This window comes from Perognathus longimembris, chromosome 21 (genome assembly GCF_023159225.1).
Source record: "Perognathus longimembris pacificus isolate PPM17 chromosome 21, ASM2315922v1, whole genome shotgun sequence".
Lineage (NCBI taxonomy): Eukaryota > Metazoa > Chordata > Mammalia > Rodentia > Heteromyidae > Perognathus > Perognathus longimembris.
Window position 1 is genome coordinate 10687854 of NC_063181.1, and position 20889 is coordinate 10708742.

Below are 20889 nucleotides of genomic sequence, written 5' to 3' on the forward strand. Positions count from 1 at the left end.
TAACCAGCTCTTACTAAATATTGGCAGAACTGCTTAAATCAATATAGACCTGCTTTTGAAAATGTGGTTGCATCCCAACCATTTAGAAGGTTACTGTGGCTGTGATAATTAGCTAGGAATGGCCTGGAGTCCAATAAAAATCTTGAAGCACAGTTGAGGGGAATCCAAGAGGAAGGAAATGAGAGGTACCCAAGGTGAGGGTTGAAGGGCTATATACAAATAGTACATGGAGAGCAAGGAAATTGATTTTTATGAAATAATGATAAGTGAATCATAAAACAGAAGAGAGAAGGAAAACAGAGAAGTAAAAATTGTTATTTTTTTTCTGGTAAGCATTACATTTGTATTTAGATCTCTCAAAAGCAAAACAGGCACTCTTCTTTAGGGAGAAAAATTAAACTTTGCAAAACACAAATAGGTAATGAAAGAGAAAACCAACATATTTTCTTTTTTTTTTGGGTGGGGGGGGGGCAGTCCTGGGCCTTGGACTCGGCCTGAGCACTGTCCCTGGCTTCTTCCAGCTCAAGGCTAGCACTCTGCCACCTGAGCCACAGCGCCCCTCTGGCTGTTTTCCATATATGTGGTGCTGGGGAATCAAACCGAGAGCTTCATGTGTAGGAGGCAAGCACTCTTGCCACTAGGCCATATTCCCAGCCCCCCCAACATATTTTCTTACTGATAGCTATTCTGGAATCAATCATTTACTAGAAACACTATGACATCATAGGAAGTATAAACTAGAATGACTTGTGTGGGCACTTTCCATAATAAACTATCAACTGAGAAGAAAATTAAAAGAGAAAACGATTTCTGAACCAAAAACATAAATCATACACAGACATACAAAAAAGCAATTAAAACAAAAACACTATTAAACAATAAGGGTGAATGAAATAAGATCCATTTATGGAAACATGTTAAACCTGAAAAACATTATAGTATGGGAAAAAAGGCAGATACAGGCTTTTGTGCTATATAAATAAATTTAAATGGAATTCTAAAGAAGGCAAAAACTGATCAAAAGAAGGCAGGTTATAAATTTCTGGGATCCAATGTCCTGAAGAAGGCAGGTTATAAATTTCTGGGATCCAATGTCCTGGGAGAGGCAACTGGCTACAAAGAAGTTTATTAATGGAGAGATGGGGACAAAACATCTTGCTTGAGTGATAGTTACACAATTCAATACTGTCTCTGTCTCTCTCTCTGTGTTTTGCCTAAGCTCATTAAACTGCACATAAAATTGGTGAGCTTCAGAGAATTTAAATAACATTTCAATAGAGCTGATTGAAAAGCAAAAAACAATTTTCTTTGATGTCTCTGACTAGATTGATAGGAACCAAAAGATCACATATGTAGGCTTAGAGAATTTAGCAGTGCAGTGACTCAAAAGAATAGCTTGTTCAGAATTCAGCCCCAGGAACTTACCTGTTTCAATTGAGTCAGCAGTTAGGAGTCATTGAGGGAGAAATGTGATGGGTTTCCTTCCTTTCAGCAATTCTTAAATTTATTTTCATATGTAAAAGTTGATAGCATATGCATTTGGTGATGATAATTCTATCACAACTGCTACCTACCTGTTGGACTTGTTTACCTGACCTTGTCTTAAGAGCCTCTGGAATCAAAGAAATTTCTCATCACATAATATGCTATTCCTACCCCAAATGAGAGACCAGTTCATTAAGTGAACATTTACCAAATCCCTTCTATATACTAGGCAATATGCTTGTGCTAGAGATAAAAAGGAAACAAATAAGCTATAGTTTCTGCCTTCTGGAGAGATCTGACTTTTCTTGGGTCGCGATTCAGGACATTAGAGAGCTGACTTCTGGGATTTGTAATTGTCACTACGACTTACCAAAAACCTGTAAACAGCATGAAAGTAAAGATGTTTTTAAAATCCCCAGAATGTTGGAATATGGCAAGTGTGAAAGTCAATCTTTGCCATTCATAGGAAAGGAGACGGAGGTCTAAAGACAAAGGGGTCCTGTAGTACAAATGAAAAGTTTCTCTATTCATAGGACATGACACTTTGGCACCTAAACATGTGAATTTTATTCCCTCGCCCGCCATATCAAGCAATTCTCCACTTCTCTGAGGACACCCAACGGGTGTCCTAAAATTCCAGTTTAACTTGAACACTATCTGAACTCACTGGCATATTGTATCCATCAACGTGGTCATTCTCACACAATAGTCTGTGCTTCAGGGGCTGGTTTCTTTCCTTTCCTCATTCTAGCATTAAAAGGCAGGAAAATGTTTAAGGTAAACAGACTTTGAAAGTGAAAGTAAACTCATGAAAGAAAGTAGAATCTCTCCGGGGAGGGACGTGAAGAGGAGTGGAATAGAGTCCTTTCAGAGCGCAGTTTTTATATGTCTTCCCGCTAGGCTTTGTGCTGATTGCCTGATGGCTTGAGCCTGCTCTTCTCATGGGTTGAGCAGGCACCCAGAGCATTATGGGAAAAGGCATTTGAGCAGAATGCGGAGGGAGGGGCAAGATGGGAGAAGGAAAAGCTACAATGGTACACATGTATTGGTCACATAATTTGTCTGTTTTTGAATTTTTTTTAATTTAAATTTTATTATAAAGGTGACGTACAGAGGGGTTACAGTTGCATAAGCAGGTAATAAGTATATTTCTTTTGAACAGTAACATCCCTTCCTTCCTTTTCTCCCAATTTTCCCCTCCTAACCCCATTCCCATCAAGTTGTATAGAGTTGTAGTTCATTTCCAGTGAGTATCATTCTAGTGAGCATTTCCAGTGAGTATCATTCTAGTGAGCATCACTGCTGAATTGGTCCCACAGATTCTATGCTTCCGCTTCCCCTGCCCAAATCAGATAAACTTATACACAAGACAAAGAGTACTTTTTAATCCCTAATTACCAAACAGTTCCCTTTCTGCTCTCTCCATATTAACAGTAAGTTCCAGGTTGCTGCCTGTATAGATAACTTTCTGTGAACTCCTTTAATAGTCTGCTAGACTAGCCTATCAAACAAGGAAGGAACTTTACCTATGTTTTTGTTTTCCTGGTTTGTTATAAAGAACATGATTCAGGTCCACCCCCATGGAAGACATGCCCAGGACAATGAGGTGTTGGTGTGCAGGGTTCCCAAGGCTTCTCTGAACATACCATACTTCTAACACTGTGTCTTCATCAAGTCTCTCTACAGAGACCTTCCTCATAAAGATCAGTGGGTAAGGCCCTAAGCTCCATCCCTCTACTCACTTGGGTCTTTCTGAAGCCCAACCTGCCCAACCTGACACTATCTAGGGCCTCCAACTCCCAGTCACCTCATTAATATACACTCAGGTAGGATTAAAGGGGCTCCTCTAAGAACCACACGGACCCCTATATCTGTTATTCCCAGGAGACCTGTGTCAGAGAACCATAAGCAAGACAAGATATACAATAGTTTCTCTGTCACCTCACATGGATAGTTGCCAGTGAATAGGGACCCTCTCTGTCCTTGACTCTCATTCAGCAAACACTCAGCCCTCACCATCTCCTTCTCTCGCTGCAGTGCAGTTGCCACGCTAGGTCTTCCTCTTGGAATTCTTCCAGGATATTTTCATAACTCAAACATTTGCAGACATGGGTAATTTCCATAGGTCACTTCTACCCTGGGGGGGGGGGGATTACTAGTGAAATGATTATTTCAGCAAAGAAGTGTTTTTTGTTTTGTGTTGTGGAATCCCCCTTTCATACCAGCTGTGCTTTTGAAATCATGGCTCTTCATTCTTTGAAAAAAAAAAAAAACCCAAAACCTGAAAAAGTGATGTGTTCAATGGAAACAGGGACTTTTTAAAAATCAAATGTTTTCAGGAACTGTTTGGATGGTAAAATATTTTTCTGGTGGGATGGGAGGATGCAGATAGGTTTTTCAGGGGTGGAAGAGAAAAGGCAGCTGCTGCTATGTACCTGGGTAAAGAGTTTGCAGGCCTGCTTTCTGTTTTTAATCGTTGGGGACATCACACAGATGCTTCTCAATTTACTATTGTGAACAATATTAGTAACACAAGGCATAGACAATAGCCGGACACAAAGTGAGAGACTGCTAGAATTACAGACATGAAACACTGTCTCTTCCTTTCTTCTTAAAAAGAATAAAATACTGTTAATAAGGGTAGTGACGATTTCAGGACATAGGGAAAAGACACACTGTAAAATGGGTTCAACAACAATTTTAGAGAGGAAAAGAATTCATGTAAAACAAATCTGAAAATTGTTAAGTTTTGCCGGAAAGAAAACCCACCACGTGGTTTAGGCAGAGAAGAGTTTATTGGGGGATAGCAAACTGCCAGTCCACAGAAGATGGAGGCATGAGGAGACAGAGGGGAAGGAAGAAGAGATTAAGTGAAAAAGAGCCATAGCAAGTAAAAGAGAAAAGGAGAGACAGAAAAGGAATAAAAGGAAAAAGAGCAGGGGCTGTGTTGAGCCAGATTATATAGGAAAAGAGGGGAGATATGGCCAGGTGGATTGGATATGACCTCAGAGAAGGAGGCCATAACTGCCTCCAGGTGTGCCAGTTACCTAGGTAACTCAGGTATGGGACACAGACTCAAACAGGTAGGGACAATGCATTTGTTTCTCCACTGATAGCTGCTTTCCAGCATCTCCTTCCAGTTCTAACTCATCTCCCTAGCCAGGCACACTGAATTCCCTCTCTTCTCCTTCCCATCCACTCCTTAGGTGATCTCATTTTTTTTTTTTTTTTTTTGCCAGTCCTGGGGCTTGGATTGAGGGCCTGAGCACTGTCCCTGGCTTCTTTATGCTCAAGGCTAACACTCTACCTCTTGAGCCATAGCGCCACTTCCAGCCTTTTCTGTTTATGTGGTGCTGAGGAATCGAACCCAGGGCTTCGGGCATACTAGGCAAGCCCTCTACTGGTAAGCCACATCCCCAGCCCCTCTCATTCAGTTTTATGGATATAAATACTCCCTCTACTGTAACTTCTACATGAATACCTCCAACATCTATGTCTAGATCCACATCTCCTAGGGTTTATCCCACAGTTCTGCTGGACATCTGAAAGACACCTCTATTGAGCATGTGCAAAATGGAAGGCCTATCTCCTTACTCAATCCCAGCCTCCCCAATGTCTTCTTCAAGTTAATCTAGCTCCTTATTTCCAGTAGATTAACGGGTACCTCTGAGTCATCCTTCATTCCTTTTCTTTTCCACTTTCCACCCACTCCTCAGCAAGTTCTGTCACTTCAACTTTCAAAATCTGGCCAGAATCGGAACCCTTCTTTCCACTTCCTTTGCTCCCTCCACCACCCATCATGGCCTATACCACAGTCTTCTGCTGGAGTTGCTGTAACAGCCTTCTAATTCATCTCCCTGCTTCCAACACTTCCCATAGGGGATCCTATTAAAACATGTCAGATCATTCAACTCCTGTGCACAAACTCTTGCAAGGGAAGTTCAATGCCCAGGACCTTACCAGAGCCTTCAAGATTCCCAAGGATCCTTCCTGTCTTTTACTTCCTTTTCCCTAGGCTTACTCAGCCTTAGGACATGCTGACCCAACTTTGCTCAACAAGCATCAGGCAAGACCTCACCTCAGGGTCTTTGCGATTCCAGATAGGCTGTCTGCACAGCTTTCACCTCACACCTCCTTTGGGTCTTTACTCAAATTTTACCCCAGTTAAAGCCTTCTCTTAGCAAGCATTTCTTCATTATCCTGGGCCCTATACTCCCTAGTCCTCATCCTTCCCCCCTCCCCCCTCCAAAACACTTATCACCATGTAACATCCATATATTTACTTATAGTGCTTCTTTTCTGTTTCCCAAGCGCTTTAGACTGTGATCTCCAGGAAGGAAGAGATGCTTTCTGTACCGTGTCGCTGGTCCGTGAACTGTGCTTAGTGCAATCAATGACCACAGGCTCTCAGGCGCCCCGCAGCTGGCCCCGCGGGGTTCCGCCTGCAGGTGCGTGGATGTGGCCAGCACTGAGCTCATCAGGAGGGACCTTGCAGATTGACCAGGGTGGGGGAGGCGGCTTTCGGGTCTTCCTCTCCCTTTCCCAGAGGAGGGCGCCTCTCCAGCCCGGCCTGGGCGGCTGGGATCAAAGGGAAGAAAGAAAAACAACAACAACAACAACAAAAAATCAGGCCAAGGCCAGAGACGCTTCACGAAGAGAATGCGGGTTTGGGGCCAGGGGGAGGGGGGCGGCCCGAGTTTCAGGCTGCAGGCCCGCCTGGCAAGTTGGTCCGTGGGCCCTCAGGACCTGCCCTCGTGGCGAATGAGCCTTCAGGGGGTGTCGTCGGGTGGGCCGGCCACCTCTTACCTGGGAGCGCCCTCCAAGAGGCTAGGGAGCCACCAGGAGCCCCGCCCCCCCCTCGGCGGGCGCCCGCCCCGACCCCGCGGTCACCTCAGGCTCTCCTGGCCCTCCTCGCCCGGCCCTTCCCGAGGGGAAACCACAGCAAGAGCACCTCAGGCCGGCCGAACAGTAAGGGGAGAAGACAGAGCAACAGGCAGGTTTCCGCCGTGGGGCTCGGGCCGGCTGGGGGGTCTCCGAGACCGCGGTGGTCCTGCGGCCACGCGCCCTCGACCTTGGCCCCGCCTCCGCCCCGCCTTCCACCGCTCCGCCCCGCCCACCGCTTCATGTTCTACCTCCGAAGCCACGCCTCCAAACACGGGCCGCGCCTTCCACCCTCCTTCTGGCCCCTGGGATCCGCCTGCAGCCCCGCCCTCCGCGCACAGGCATCGTCCGAGGCCCCGCCTCCCCTAGAAGCCACGCCCTTCAGCCACGCCTCCCGCATGGAAGCCACGCCCTCTAGCCACGCCTCCCTCCGGGCTCCGCTTCCTCCCCGCCCCCTCGCCTTCGCTTAGACGTTTCCAGGGGGCCGGGCGGGCGTCGGGCTCCGGGCTCCTCCACCTCCGCCAGGGTGCGCCAGCGCCGCCGCCACCTCCACCGCCGCGGGCTGTCCGCCTGCTCCTCCCGGTCGTCCGGGGCGTCCAACAAAGAGCAGCGGCGCCGCCGGCCGCACTGGCGCGCTGAGGCCCGGCCGTCCCACAGCCCCGCAGCCCGGCGCGGGCTGGGCGCGGGCGATGGAAGATGGAAGGAGGAAACGCCGCGGTGAGCGCGTGAGCCGGCCCGGGGAAGGGGCGTGAGGGGTCGCGGCGGGGTGAGGGGACCCCCGGGGGCCACCTGGAGGTGGCTTGGCTCGGCACCCCCCCACCCCGGGACCTCCTCCGGGCCACCCGAGTGTGCGCTCGGCGTCCGCGTCTGGCAACTCTGCCCCTCCGCGCCCGCGCCTTTGCGTTGTTGGGGGGGGGGTGTCCCCCCGGGAGGGTCAACTTTTCCGGTGTGGAGGTTTCGGGGGTTTGAGTTCATCCCGGTGCTTTTGCCCGCCTCAGAAAAGTACTCGCTCTTTGCGATCGAAGGAGGAGGGAGGACCCGGGGAGCGACGGCACCGCCGAGTCACCTCCCCTATGCGGGGACGATCGCGTTTCTCAATCAGAAAGAAAAAAAAAAGAAAAAAAGAAAAAGACAAAACAAACTTGCCTGGAGCGAGCACACAGACGAGGGAAAATTATTCGCTGTCATAGTCTCAGTGGCGTTTTAAAGGCGTTTGAGCCGTTCTGTTTTGCATGCTTTTAACTTCATGCACAGATGTCAGCTATTAACTTCCTTGCTGCCTGGGACAAATGATGCTCTGCTCTGAGGTTTTTATTTATTTAAAAAAAAAACACAAAAAGCAACATCAGGTGAAGGTAGGTTAGAGAATGTCAGTTTAGAATGTTGCCAGTGACCTCGGTAATAAGTTTTTTTTTTTTAAACTTTCTTTCCCCTGGATGTTGAAAGGTGTGTTAAAACACCCAGCCAGCAGGCTGAGGGTGTGGTGTAATGGGCATTTTATTTTCCAAGGGCTGATATTGGAGCTGGTGGGGTCCAGGAATCCATTGCAGGAAAGCTGAGTGGATCCAACGCCTTGTTGGAGGGAAGGGGAAAATCTAGGAAATCACTCGAGCGAATTCTGGCCACAATCCTGCAGATGAGTACTGTATGTGTGAGGGTTTTGAGAAACCAGGTGGGCAGGAGCATAAAGCAGGATTCCTGCTGTCTCACCCAGGGGCTTGCTTCCTGGTGGGAGAGATTTCTGTCTAGGTTCCAGGTGGGACCCCAGAGGAAGGAGGAGGGAGTATGTACTAGGAAAACCAGGAGAGGAGCTGGGGAGGGACTGAAAGAGCTGGGGGGGAGGGGGTGTGCGCTTGACTTTTTGTGAGATGTGGGAGAAAGAAAGAGGAAATGTGCTTTCTACTCCTCTCCCAGGAAATGAATTTTCAGGTCCTTCCTTAGAGTAGAAATCTGGAATGATTTGGCATGCATCAGTCATACAGTAAAGCACCAGTGAGACAATGGGTTAATCTCAGTCTTGGTTAAGAGGCACTATAGAGGCAAAACTGTGCACATTAAAATGTCTGTGCTTTGCCTGCAGCATTGGAGCTTTACTTGGGGTAATGTTGACATTTGATAATGATGAGAAAAGCAGATTTTGGGGTTTCGGTTGGATTAGGAGGTGAATGATTGGAGCTGATCACTTATAGTTTTTGTCTGAAGTGATTTCAGACGGGATTGCAGTTCAGGAAGACTGAACATACTCCAGCAAGCAAAGGTTTGCAGAAGGCCAAGGTCTAGTAGCTGCAAGTGTCCTTGACATTGAGGGTTCTTCCCGGATCATCTGGACCATGCACAGAGGTCTGTCCTTGTGGTTTTTTTTTTTATTTTTTATTTTTTACTGCGGCAGATTGAACTCAGAGCCTAGCATGCACTAAGTATGCACAGCACTCCCAAATGACACCCACAGCCAGCTCTTGAGTTCTTTTATAGTTAAACCCGCCCAGCTTTATTTAAGGGCAGTGCAGGATCCAGATGAAATTCTCTAGAGCGTTTGCTCTCTGTGTTCATGTCTTGACAGGCTTGTGTGATTTGTGATACTGGCTCAGAGTAAGAAGTGGTGACAATATTATTGTTTTTTTGAAGGCATGTGTATCTTAGTATCTTTCCTGTGTGTCTGAGTTACATGAACAACTTCCAAAGACATTTTTCACAAGTTTCAAATAAATAATGTTAGTTGTAGGGATGGTTGCACTTTATAGAGAAGAAAGTGCATTATTCACAGCATGCAAATCGCTACCAAATCCAAATGATCAAATCACCATGGCGCTTGGATAATAAGAGGTCATGCATAACACTAATAATCTTTGCTTATGCTATCTTATTTACATAAAAATAGCACACGTCCTTGTACTTGAACGATTTTTTCCTCTGCCCAGAAGGTCAATAAACTGGAGCCCAGTTGGTGCCAAATGGACCAGGACTTTGTTGACATTCCAGGGTGCAGAGGTGGCCTGGCCTTTTCTCTCTTGGGGACACCTGTGGTGCTAAGATGCTGCCAGCTCCTCCCTTCCCCCAGGGGAGAATAATCAATGGTTGGGGCCGACCACTCGGAGCTAGCCACAAGGCAGTCAACAACCAGTCTCCACTAGGAGTGGGGTTTAACTCCGGTCCCTAACCCTAAATCAGTGAGATAAATCTATGTACTTTTAGATGCATAGACTGTCATGAGATTATTCTTGGAGTTGGGGATGTAGGTTAAGTCTGTTTGACCTGAGGCATTTTTCTTACATAGTGTTTCCACGTGGATCTGCTGTGAAGCTGATATTCCTTTTAAGTTTCAGCTCAAGCCCTAAACGTTTGAAGTCTGCATGGTTACAGTCACAGCCAATATTCATTGAGTTGTGTGACATGGATTATCTCCTCAAGTTCCTGTGATAACTCACAAGGTATCCTATTATCATCTCCATTCTAAAGCCCTGGGGGAGTGTTTACTCAGGATCCCACAGCTGACAGAGATGTAAACTCAGCGGGTCCACTTTTCTTAACTTCTATTCTTCTGTCCTCATGAGCACGTGTGTTGTAGAAAGAACTATTTAATATTTAGGTTCTTTTGAGTCTTAGAATTTGAAATTTGGATGGTTAATATGACAGCAGACTTTATTTTACAGGATCTGTTGGTTTAAAAGTGGGAACCAGCATAGTTGTTTGGCTCAAAAGATGGAAAGTGTGTAATTTCTTGTCCATAACACATGCAAGGAGTTCTGTATAGTTGTAGGTAATTAATTGGAATTCAGAATAAAGCAGGTAACAATTTACAGTTGAATGTAAGGCTCACTTGCTTTAATTTCTAGTTACATCTCCTCAGAGAAGCATTTAGGGGTTTGTGCCGTAGGGCCACAGAGAAGCTGCTTTCTTCCTAGGAGCTGGGACTAAGAGGTTATTGAGAAAAGAAGTCTGAAATCGTAATGAGGGGATGGCAAATGAGCGGGAGGGCATTAATAAGATCTGGTGACAGCTGCTCTGTCTCTCTGGCCTTCTGTTCTTAGACCTTTGCTAAGAAAAAGTGAATTACAGAAATGGAACAGCTTGGCTCTTCCTGTGGCTATTGGTTCGTGCACAGGGAAGTAGAAAATGTTCAAAAGCATCTGGAACTTCTTTTGTTTGGCCTCTGTTGGTGAGAGGCCATGGATCTACTTTTCTTTATGCAAAAACCTATATGCTTTTCTGGAGTTTAGATTTTTGAAGACAGTTACTATTTGATAGACATAAAGGCAATGGAAGTAGATGCTTGCTGCCTTTGTGATTGTATTATTTTCTAGCAAATTTACATTGGGAAAATGCTAAGAAATTGGCTTTGTGATCTTCCAGAACATCTCTCCTGGTCTTTCCTTCCTGTCAGTGAAACCTACAAGTAGTGGATGTTTTAAGAAGTAAGGTGCTTCCTAGGGTCTGCAACTTTGAATATCATAGTTCCTTTTGGGCAGATGTTTTAGTTTTGCAAATTTATTTCTAGTAGCTCAGAAGGGTTGGTGAGCTCCCTGCCTGGCCTGCTGATGCTTCCTCGTGAGCTCCTGTCCTTAAGTAGCCAGGGAAGAAACTGAAGTGCAGACATTTGTATGTTATTCATCTGCACATTCATTTATGCATTCAACAAATATTTGGTGCTTACTGTGTGGCTAGGCTCTGTTAGGCTTTTAAAAATCCTTGTCTACTGACTTAAGAGAGCTTTCCCAGAACATTTGCAGTCACTTTTCATCCTCTTAGAGGCAGATGTCATAGTCAGATACCGAACTATTATTCTTAAGCACACAGATGACATGAACTTGCTTGGAGTTAATGAAACTACTTTTGAAGCAGCACTGTTTGGTAGATCCTGAAATGTGGCTACTGAGATTTAAGAACTGCATCTCAGCTTTTATTTAATTTCAGTGAATGTGAGCAGCCCCACCTGGCTATGGTTATTGATTGTACAGCACAGTGTCAGATCAAAAGTACTTGAGTAGATGTTATCATTGTCCTGGGCTGACATTTTTCCTTTTGACCAGCTGGCTGCTCATGGTGTGTTCACCCAGGCTTTGGGCTTTGATAAATCTTGATTATTGTCGATATTTACCTATCATGTCTGATAAATACACAAATGGTGGATGTGAGAGGTATGGGATTTTCATGGAAAAGAAAGTAGAACTAAGCTTCTTGAAAATGATGAGAAGAAAATTATACTTGAAGAAGGAACTGTTCTGAAAAAAAGCTTAGACAAGTTTTGTAGCAAATAGCATGCAGTTGACGATACTCAGCAAATGGAAGAAGAAGCTTGGGCTAAAATGGGAAAACTTATAGCCTAGCCTGGCAGAGACTTGACTACTGGCTTAGATTATTGGAAGGGAAGAGAGGCTGTTTTTGAGAACTTAAGGGAGTAATGCAAACATAATTAGCTTTTGTGCTTTTCTTTTTTCTATAAGCTGGAGATGATTCCTTAAGTTCTAGCTCCTTTGAATTGAGATTCAAACATCATGGTGAATTCCCGGATGAGCAGTGAGGGGTATGGACATGGCTCAGGTCTTTCTGGGGGTACCCACCGACCATCCTGGAAATTTTCAAAGTAGATGAAGCTGATGGAAAAATACCTGAGTAGCATGTATGTTAAAAAGTAGTAGGCTGGGCTTTGGAAGTATAAGGAAGTGACCTGGGGCACTGGTGGCTCATTTCTGGCCTCTATTCCTCACTATTCAAGAGGCTGAGGTCTGAGGATTGCTTTTGAAGATGGGCTGAGCAGGAAAGTCTGTGAGACTTTTATCTCCAAGTGACCACCAATAGGCTGGAAGTGGAGCTGTGGCTCAAGTGGTAGAGTGCCAGTCTTGAGTGGAAAAAGCCAAGAGACAATGGCTAGGTACCGAGTTCAAGCCCCAGTACTAGCACATACACAAACAAGTATAGGGAAGTGAAGGTACTTGTGCCATGGTTAAAACTGCAGAACACTAACACAGCAATACAGTTGAGGAAACACATCTTGTAGTGACAAGTCTGGGAAAGAGACAGCCACATTTTGGACTCCATAGCTTCCCACAGGCAGCACGTAGCAACGGCCTTGTGGGTAGCAGGTTGGTATAAGAGTGTGACAAATCACATGGTTAGGCTTCTGCTCTAATACATGCCAATTTTCAGCTTGTGGTAAAAATATGTTATCAAGGCATAAAATAAAAAAAAGCAGATATAGGAAGAGTGACTTCTATGCATTATTTATTGGGGACCAGGAACTACCGTGTGAAGTATTGTGTGTACGTTTGTATATTTTATATTTATGTTTGTATGGTAGTCCAGTTTATTCCCTGCTTTGCGTGTTTTAGTGTTCTTGTGGTCAGCCAACTACACTCTGAAAATGTTAAATGGGAAATTAAATAATTTTTAAACTGCAGCTTATATGTTGTGCTGAACTGTATGGCTTCTTGATCTCACATTATCACAAAAGTAGAGTGACTGCAGTATAGAAAGCAAGCTATTCTGAAGGAGGGATGGACAGGTGGGGGAAGGGAGTAAGGGAGAGAGAGTGTCTCAAAGAGAGAGAACTAACATTCACATAAACTTTATAGTGCATTGATATGATTGTTTTATTTTAGTATTCATTTGTTACTGTGTCTGAGTTATGAATTCAGCTTTATCTTAGGTATGTATATATGGAGAAGACCCATGATATACAGGGCTGGTCAGATTTTTGCAGCTGTGACAAAATGATTGACCTGAAGAGGAGGAAGGATTATTATGGCTCATGTTTGCAGAGGTTTCGTCCCATGGTTACTTGGTTTTGTTGTTTGGGGCCTGTGGTGAGGCACATGATCATGGCAGGGAATGAGTGCATGTGGAGCCAACCTATCTACCTCATGGGGGCTGCGAAGCAAAAGGAGGGAGGAGGGGCCAGGATGCCAATTTCCTCTCTGAGGGCATGCTCCTTGTGACCTCAACTTGCATGAGGCCCTACTTCCTGATGCCAGCTAGGACCGGGTCTTTAACACCCAAGTTTTGGGGGGACACCTAAGATTCAAATGATAAGGTTTTATTGGGGTCCTAGGTACCCACAGGGAGACATGGAGCAAATCTCCCTTGGATAATGTGGGATCCCTACATATTCTTTAAATATGGGAAAGTAGGTTATATCTCTGTATACAGTGAAATTGAGGCTCATGGAGGTCACATGGGATTCTTTTTTATAAGCAACTTCATTGAAGTGTATTACATACTTTATAAAATGACATACTTTATGACTCACTCATTTAAACAGTACAGATAATTTTTAGTGTGTTCACAGAATTACCTGTCCACTAGCACAGTCAACCTTAGCATGTATTCCTTTTCTCAACACTGAACTCCAGATCTAGAAGCTGCCATCCCCCCATTTTTACCTCTGCCCCTTGTCTCAGGCAACCAGAAATCTATTTGCTGATTCTGTTTTCCTATTAAATCTAACCATATGTGACTTTTCGTGATTGTATTTTTTGTCACACACCACAGTATTGTCAGTGCTGATTTGTAGTTTGTATTAGTATCCATTCCTTCTTATTGCTGAATAATGTGCTAAAGATTAGACAGTACTCTCTAATCATCCATTCATCAGTTGATGAGTTTTTTCCTTCTCTTTTGCCAAAGGGGAGTAATGTTGCTTTGTATATTAGCATACATGTTTTTGTGAGAACATCTGCTTTCATTTCTCTTGGGTATGTGCCTTGAAGTTATAACTCCATGTTTATACTAAAGCAAAACTTCTTCATGAGGGCAGCATCATTTTCGATTCCTGTCAGTAATGTCTGAGGCTTTCCATTTCTCCACGTCCTCATCAGTGCTTCCTATTTGCAAACTTTTTGATTCAAGCTCTCCTAGTGGGTGTGAATTGGGATCTAATCGTGGTTTTCATTTGTGTTTACCTAATGACTAATGATATTGCGAATCTTAAGCTTGTTGGCCATCTGTGTGTCTTAAAAGAAATGACTACTCAAATTCTTTGCCCATTATTAATTTGGACTATTTGTTAATTTATTATTAAATCATAAGACTTCTTTATGTATTCTAGCGGCAGTTATCTTATCACATACATGCTTTGCAAATACTTTCTCCCCTTCTGTGGTTTGTCTTTTCACTTTTTGTCCTTTGAAATAAGTGGAGTGGTTTATCTTAAGCAAAGCATTAGAGGTCCTAGCACCATTCTAGCTGCTCATGTATTATGGAGTGAGTTAACATTTTAAGTAAAATGATTTGTGTAATATGTAGTTATATCCTTTTTGTTTCTACTTTTTAAAAGATAGATTTAACTTTTGTGTGTGCTGGTTGAGGAAACCACAGAGCTCTGAAGACTTGAATGCCTTTCGTCTATTAACAGGGAAATTAGAGATGTTTTTCTGGGGAATTACATGCAGGACATAGTGTTTTCCTCAATTAGACAGATACCTGTTTGAAGAAAGAACACCTTATGAAGCTAACCACTTTGATCCTTAAGATCCTATAATTTCATTATCTAACTAGCATTTCCTAAACTTGTCTGTAAAGAAAACACCTGGCTTTAGATTTTTAGGGCTGCTGGAAGATTCTAGTTCAGTAGTTTTGAAGGGGTGCCTTCCAATAGCTCTGATCTGAGCTCATGATCAGTGATTGCTCCTGGAAGTTTATTGATTCTTTTTTTAAAATTTAATTTTATTGTCAAGGTGATATACAGAAGGGTTACAGTTATATATACACATAAGGTAGTGAGTACATTGCTTGTCAAACTTTTTACCCATTCCCTTGTTTTTCTCCCACTTTCCCTCCCCCCCCTCAGACTCTCCCCCAAGTTGTACAATTCATTTCCAACATATTGTCCTGTGAGGGTGTGGCCTCTAAAGAGTGACAAAACTTTCCCTCCCTGGGTAGCTGATCTAGCCAGGTTCACATGGTTTAGTCCCAGGTTGCCATCATTCTGGAGAATGTGCCTTGTGCCTTCCTACTCTTTAAGACCCGCTGGTTTCTCACCATGGCTGCATCCCTGGAGGCCTCCTGTAAGAGCTCCTGGAAGCCTAGTGGGAAAAGGGCATAGGAAGAAAAATAGACAGCATTTCACATGGTCCCTGTGTCCCTTGTTTTCAGGTGACTGCTGAGCATCACCTGAAGAATTTGATCAGTAGGTTAGGTATCAGGAAGAGGCAGTGCTTTGTAATGGTTAGAGTATGGTGTGGTCTTGATGAGGCAGTCTGATTTGTGTCCTGGCTATGTCACCTAGTTGTGTCACCTTGAGCAAATTATTTTAACAGCTCTGTGCCTCATTTCTCATTCCTCATGACCTCATAGAATACTTTGTGATATTTCATAGTTGAGAAGGGCCTAGAACTACGTGGAAAACAGTAAGTAGCCAGTAAATGTGACCTTGATGGCAGGCTATACCGGTGGGATTGGAACTGTGATTGCCCTTTTTGAAGTCATGCATTTATTAAGTAGTAAACTCATCTTCCTGAGAGTACCTGTAGGACTGTAGTATGTAAGCCGAGATGAAAATTCTAGTACTTTGTGTAGTGCCTTGGCACTTAGTAATCATTCAATAAATGTTTGTTCAGTGACAAAGTGAAACACCACAGGCTATTAAGTAGTTAAGCACAACCCTCCCAACAACATATGGACAGAGAATGACTCTGACCATTACCTTCCTCTAATGGTAGACTAGAATTTCCAGTCCTCAGGATCTTTGGCTTAGTAATATTTTACTGTTGTTCCCTGCAGGCTCTTGTTAGGTCTCCTGTTTTGTCAATGTGGAGTTTCTCCTGCTTTACAGTCAGCATTCCTGAGTTTGACTTCCATTCTCACTTGCTTGCAAATGACAAGCTAGGACACAGAAGATTAGAGTACTGAGTGACTAGATGTCCTCACCTTGCTCTTGCCCTTTTGGCTGGAGCTTCTGATGGCAGCAGATAAGGGCATCAGGCTGTATGCGCGCCTGGTGTGATATAACGGTCTCACAGATCTTTTGTGTTCATTCTTTTGATTTTTCCTTTTTATGTCCTCTTTTCATTCTCAATGCCTTCCTCTAATCTTCCTTTTGAGGCTTCAGTGTCCCCTGATTGATCTTCTGTGTTGCTGGATACTGATAGGGTAAAAGTCTAATATTCTAATATTCTAAAACTGGAGCTTAAGCAAAGATATGTAGTTTATAAATTTAAAAGGAGTTGCTAAGCTTAGAGAAATTACAGCCAACACTTTAGAAGCATTAGTAAGATACACCTATCTGTGTTTACTTACTGAGAAAATGGTTTAATTTTATAAAATCAGTAAGATTCACAGGAGAGATAGAATGATGAGTACAAATCCATTTTCTTAAACCAGATGGTAGACAGGAATATTTGCAGCATAATATTTTACCGATTTTTTCAAATGTTGTTTTATTTTGTTTCTGTTTAGTAAGAAGAAAAAAAGTGTCATCTTTCCCAATAGAATATCTCCTTTGGTCATTTACTACCTTCTTCTCAAATGTTCCATTTAGCATTCTGTGAAACAGTTCTTCTTAGGCTTGTATTATTTTATGTGGTACTGAGTTTAAATCATTTTAGTGGTATCATTGGCACAAATCTGTGTGGATGTCCACACAGCTGCTTCTTGGTGGTGTCAGCAGAGTCCTGAGCTTTCAAAGTCTCCATGACTAGCTCTGGGTGGCTGGAGTAGGGGTCATCATTATTGCTGTCTTATGAGGAGGCTGCTAATTCTGGAGGTGCTTAATTGGAGAGTAGCCAAGAGCTCCTGCAGTCTATAATCATTAAAAAGCAAATCTGAGATAGCATACAAAAATCAATACTGTAATAATGGTACTGATATTAAGCTAGATGAATTGAGATATTCATTTAAAAAAATCACTTTTGGCTTTTGTCTGCCTGTGTCACTTCTGTTGTATACCAAGCTACTTTACTCCTGAATAATGTATTTGTACATCTAAATATATGCTGAAATTGTTTTACTTTCCTTTTATCTGGAAGATAATATTAAGTTCTTTTAAAATGTGGTTTATATAAATATGACCCATTATGCTCATTTACTGAGTAAGTGCACTGCTAACGTACAACAGAACGACAGGGGTGATTCTTTTCCTGTCTGTACTTGAGTCCATAAGTTCACTGGAGGTGGGTTACACCCAGGTTTTATGCATCAATAAAACATAAAGTGTTTGTATCTTGCATCATGACTTCTTTTTTGTCTGAAGAAATCAAAGTCCATTGAATTGCCCTGGCTGCTTTCAACTGCTTGCAGGAAGAGTGTGTATATTGGGACCTATCATTGAGCCATGGTGAAGTGAGATCTAGGGTTTTGAAAAAAGCTCACACCCCTTACACAGTTATAGAGCATCTTTGAGTTTAGAGAGATAGTTGGTTAGCTTTTGTGAGATGAATGTAATCATCAAGTTAGAATGTCTTTATTCTTCCCATGGCATATAAATATGAACATAAAGTGACCCATCTAAAATACATTTTAGGGGCTGGGGATATGACCTAGTGGCAAGAGTGCCTGCCTCCTATACATGAGGCCCTGGGTTCAATTCCCCAGCACCACATATACAGAAAATGGCCAGAAGTGGCGCTGTGGCTCAGGTGGCAGAGTGCTAGCCTTGAGCAAAAAGAAGCCAGGGACAGTGCTCAGGCCCTGAGTCCAAGGCCCAGGACTGGCCAAAATAAATAAATAAATAAAATACATTTTAAATCTTTTCCCTTCCTCCCTTTCTCTCTCTCTCTTCTTCCTTCCTTCCTTTCCTCTCTCCCTTCTCTCCCTCTCTTCCTTCCTTTTTTATCATTTCACAAATATTTATTAAGTGTTTCCTCGGTACTAGGTATCATTTTAGGTGCTGGGAATACAGTGATCAACAAAACAGATAAAAAGAAAAACAACAAAAAAAAAGACTTCTTGCTCTTGCAAGGTGAGACGGATTCTTTGTGTGAATCTCTCTCTCTTTCTCTCTCTCAGTAAGGAGGGGAGAAGGAGAGAGCAGTTGAGAGTGGGTGGCTTTGATTTTATAAATAGCTTGGTCAAGGCTGGCCTCAGTCAGTGCTGAAAGATCTGAAGAGGAGGAGCAGGGCACAGCAAGTGCAGAGCCCTGGGCAGCGTCATGCTTCCTGCTTTTCAGGAGCTGGAAGACCAGTATGACTGGAATGGTGAGCCAGCAGGACAGAAGACACCACCAGAGACATTGCTGCTGTGTGCTGTGAGAGTGGACTAAAGTGCGAAGGACAACCAGTTAGGAGGCTGTTGTTGGAATCTTGAGGAGTAGTAGTGATGGCTTGGATCAAAGCGATAGGTATGTTTTGAAGGTAGAAAATTAGAAAGATGTTCTGATAGAGTGAAGGTGGGATGCAAGTAAAATAAGGGTGATTTGCAAGCTTGAAGATAGGAAGAAGCTTATTTTGGGGGTCAGGATTAATGCTTTGTAGATACTAGGACATGTTTGATCTCTAGATCATTAGACTGGATGAAATCCTCAAGGATGTAATTGCCAATTGAAAAGAAAAGAGGCTTAGGACCACGAACCTGGACTACCTGCATACTGAATGTGAAGAGATGGGAAGGAATCAATCGATAAAGGGAGTGGGGGGAAAAAGAAGCTAATGAGGAACATCAGAGTGTGATATCTTGGAAGAGGCCAAGTGGAATACTACATCAAGGAAGCTAAATCAGATGCTCCTTAGAGGTCCAGTCAAATGAGGGTCCAGTGAGAACTGACCTGAAATTGAACATGGAAAGGTTAATGCTGAGCTGGTTAACAGCAAGCCTTGTGGAACAGTGGGAACCAAATGTTGAGCCTTGGAGATGCAAGAGAGAGCAGGAGAGAAAAAAATGGAATGATCACATATCAATAGTTATCCCAAGGACTCTTGCTGTTAAAGAGAAGGCAAACAACATAACAGAAGAGAGAAATGGAGTCAGGAGGTGTTTCAAAATGGAGAAAAAAGCACTATGTTTGCTTACTGCTGGGAAGGACAGTAATATAGTTCTCATTCAAAAGAACGGCTAAGAGTATCCAGCTTGCTTTTGTGAACATGAATATTTGTTAATGCACTATATTTTCCACCTCCCCCAGTAAGAGTTCTTATCCATGTGCATAATAGCCATTTAAAAAAAATTTATTGTCAAACTGATGTACAGAGAGGTTACAGTTTCATATGTTAGATATTGGATACATTTCTTGTACTGTTTGTTACCTCCCCCCTCCCCCATGAGTTGTTCAGTTGATTTACACCTAACAGTTTTGCAAGTATTGCTTTTGGAGTCATTTGTCTTTTTATCCTGTGTCTCTCGATTTTGGTATTCCCTTTCAGTTTCCTAGTTCTAATACCAGTATACACGGTTTCCAATGTACTCAGATAAGATACAGTGATAGTACAGATACAACCACAGATAATATCCATTTTTTGGAGGTGGTATTGAGGTTTTAAACTGAGGCCTATGCTTGCCAGGCTGGTGCCCTACCATTTTAGTAATACCTCCAGTCATTTTTACTTATTTTTCAGACATTGTTCTCTTGCTTTCTCCCTGGGCCAGCCTTTGACTGCAGTCCTTCCAATTTTCCCCTCTCACATCACTAGGATTATAGGCCTAAGCCACTGTATGTGGCCTAAAACTCAGCGTTATATTTTTTTGTCTATGCCTTAATTTTTTTTTTTTGGTATGGATAGTTTCTGTTCATCTTTTAAAAAATTGCTATATATTAAGTTGTATAGAGTAAGTGGTTTCATCATTACAATCATTTGGTCATTTTCAACTAAAGGTTAAGGCAGTGCTCAGGTCAACTATTTCATGGGTCTGAGGTACATCTATCTATACTATCTATGTTAGTAACTGATCCTTAGCTCTTACTTGAGGCACAGATTCCCTGACATTCCTTAAAGATATATGTACTTTTTGAGAATTTATTCTGTCAGAATATTCACTGTATGCACTGTACATATTAAGAGCCTGTGATTATAAACCAACAATGACAGGGCAACAACTTAAGTGATAAGAGAAAACTTACAGATATAGGTGCCCCTAGATCACGGAGGGAGCTGCTTCAACATGTTGCTCTGCTGGTCACCTGAGGATATTACTGACATGAACACTTTGATCCTTTAAGCCTGGGGCAGAGCCTGAGATCTGCATTCTTTTTCTTTTTGGTTTGTCTTGTCTGTCATGGGGCTTGAACTCTGGTCCTGGGTGCTGTCCTTGAGCTCTTCGGCTCAAGGATAGCACTCTACCACTTGAGCCACAGTGCCACTTCTGGTTTTCTGGTGGCTAATTGGAGATAAGAATCTCACAGACTTTCCTGCCCAGGCTGGCTTTGAACTGCAATCCTCACATCTCACCTTCTCGAGTAGCTAGGATTATAGGCATGAGTGACTGGCTTCTGGCTCCATTATTTCTTTATTGAGGCTTTCTAACTCAGAACAATATAGCACTCAGTATTTTCAGCTTCCTTCCCTTTGCATGTTATCTTTCTCTGTTGAAAGGCTATTTGCATTTGGGTGTTTTGGTTAGCAATCTGGTAGCTAAAGAGACTTGAGGTGCGTTTCACTTGCA

At 43.2% G+C, this 20889-nt stretch overlaps 1 protein-coding gene across 2 annotated transcripts in view; it reads left to right on the forward strand.

Annotated features, from left to right (window-relative positions):
* Positions 1-20889, forward strand: part of Psd3 (pleckstrin and Sec7 domain containing 3) — a 320435-nt gene that overhangs the window by 33492 nt on the left and 266054 nt on the right. The window contains exon 1 of one of the 2 annotated variants that reach the window (XM_048330838.1): positions 6858-7083. The exons of the other annotated variant lie outside the window; for it this stretch is intronic. Within the exon in view, the coding sequence (XP_048186795.1) occupies positions 7063-7083 (21 nt within the window). The 5' untranslated portion in view covers positions 6858-7062. Of the gene's footprint in view, positions 1-6857; positions 7084-20889 lie in introns of those variants that run through there. 2 annotated transcript variants of the gene reach the window in all.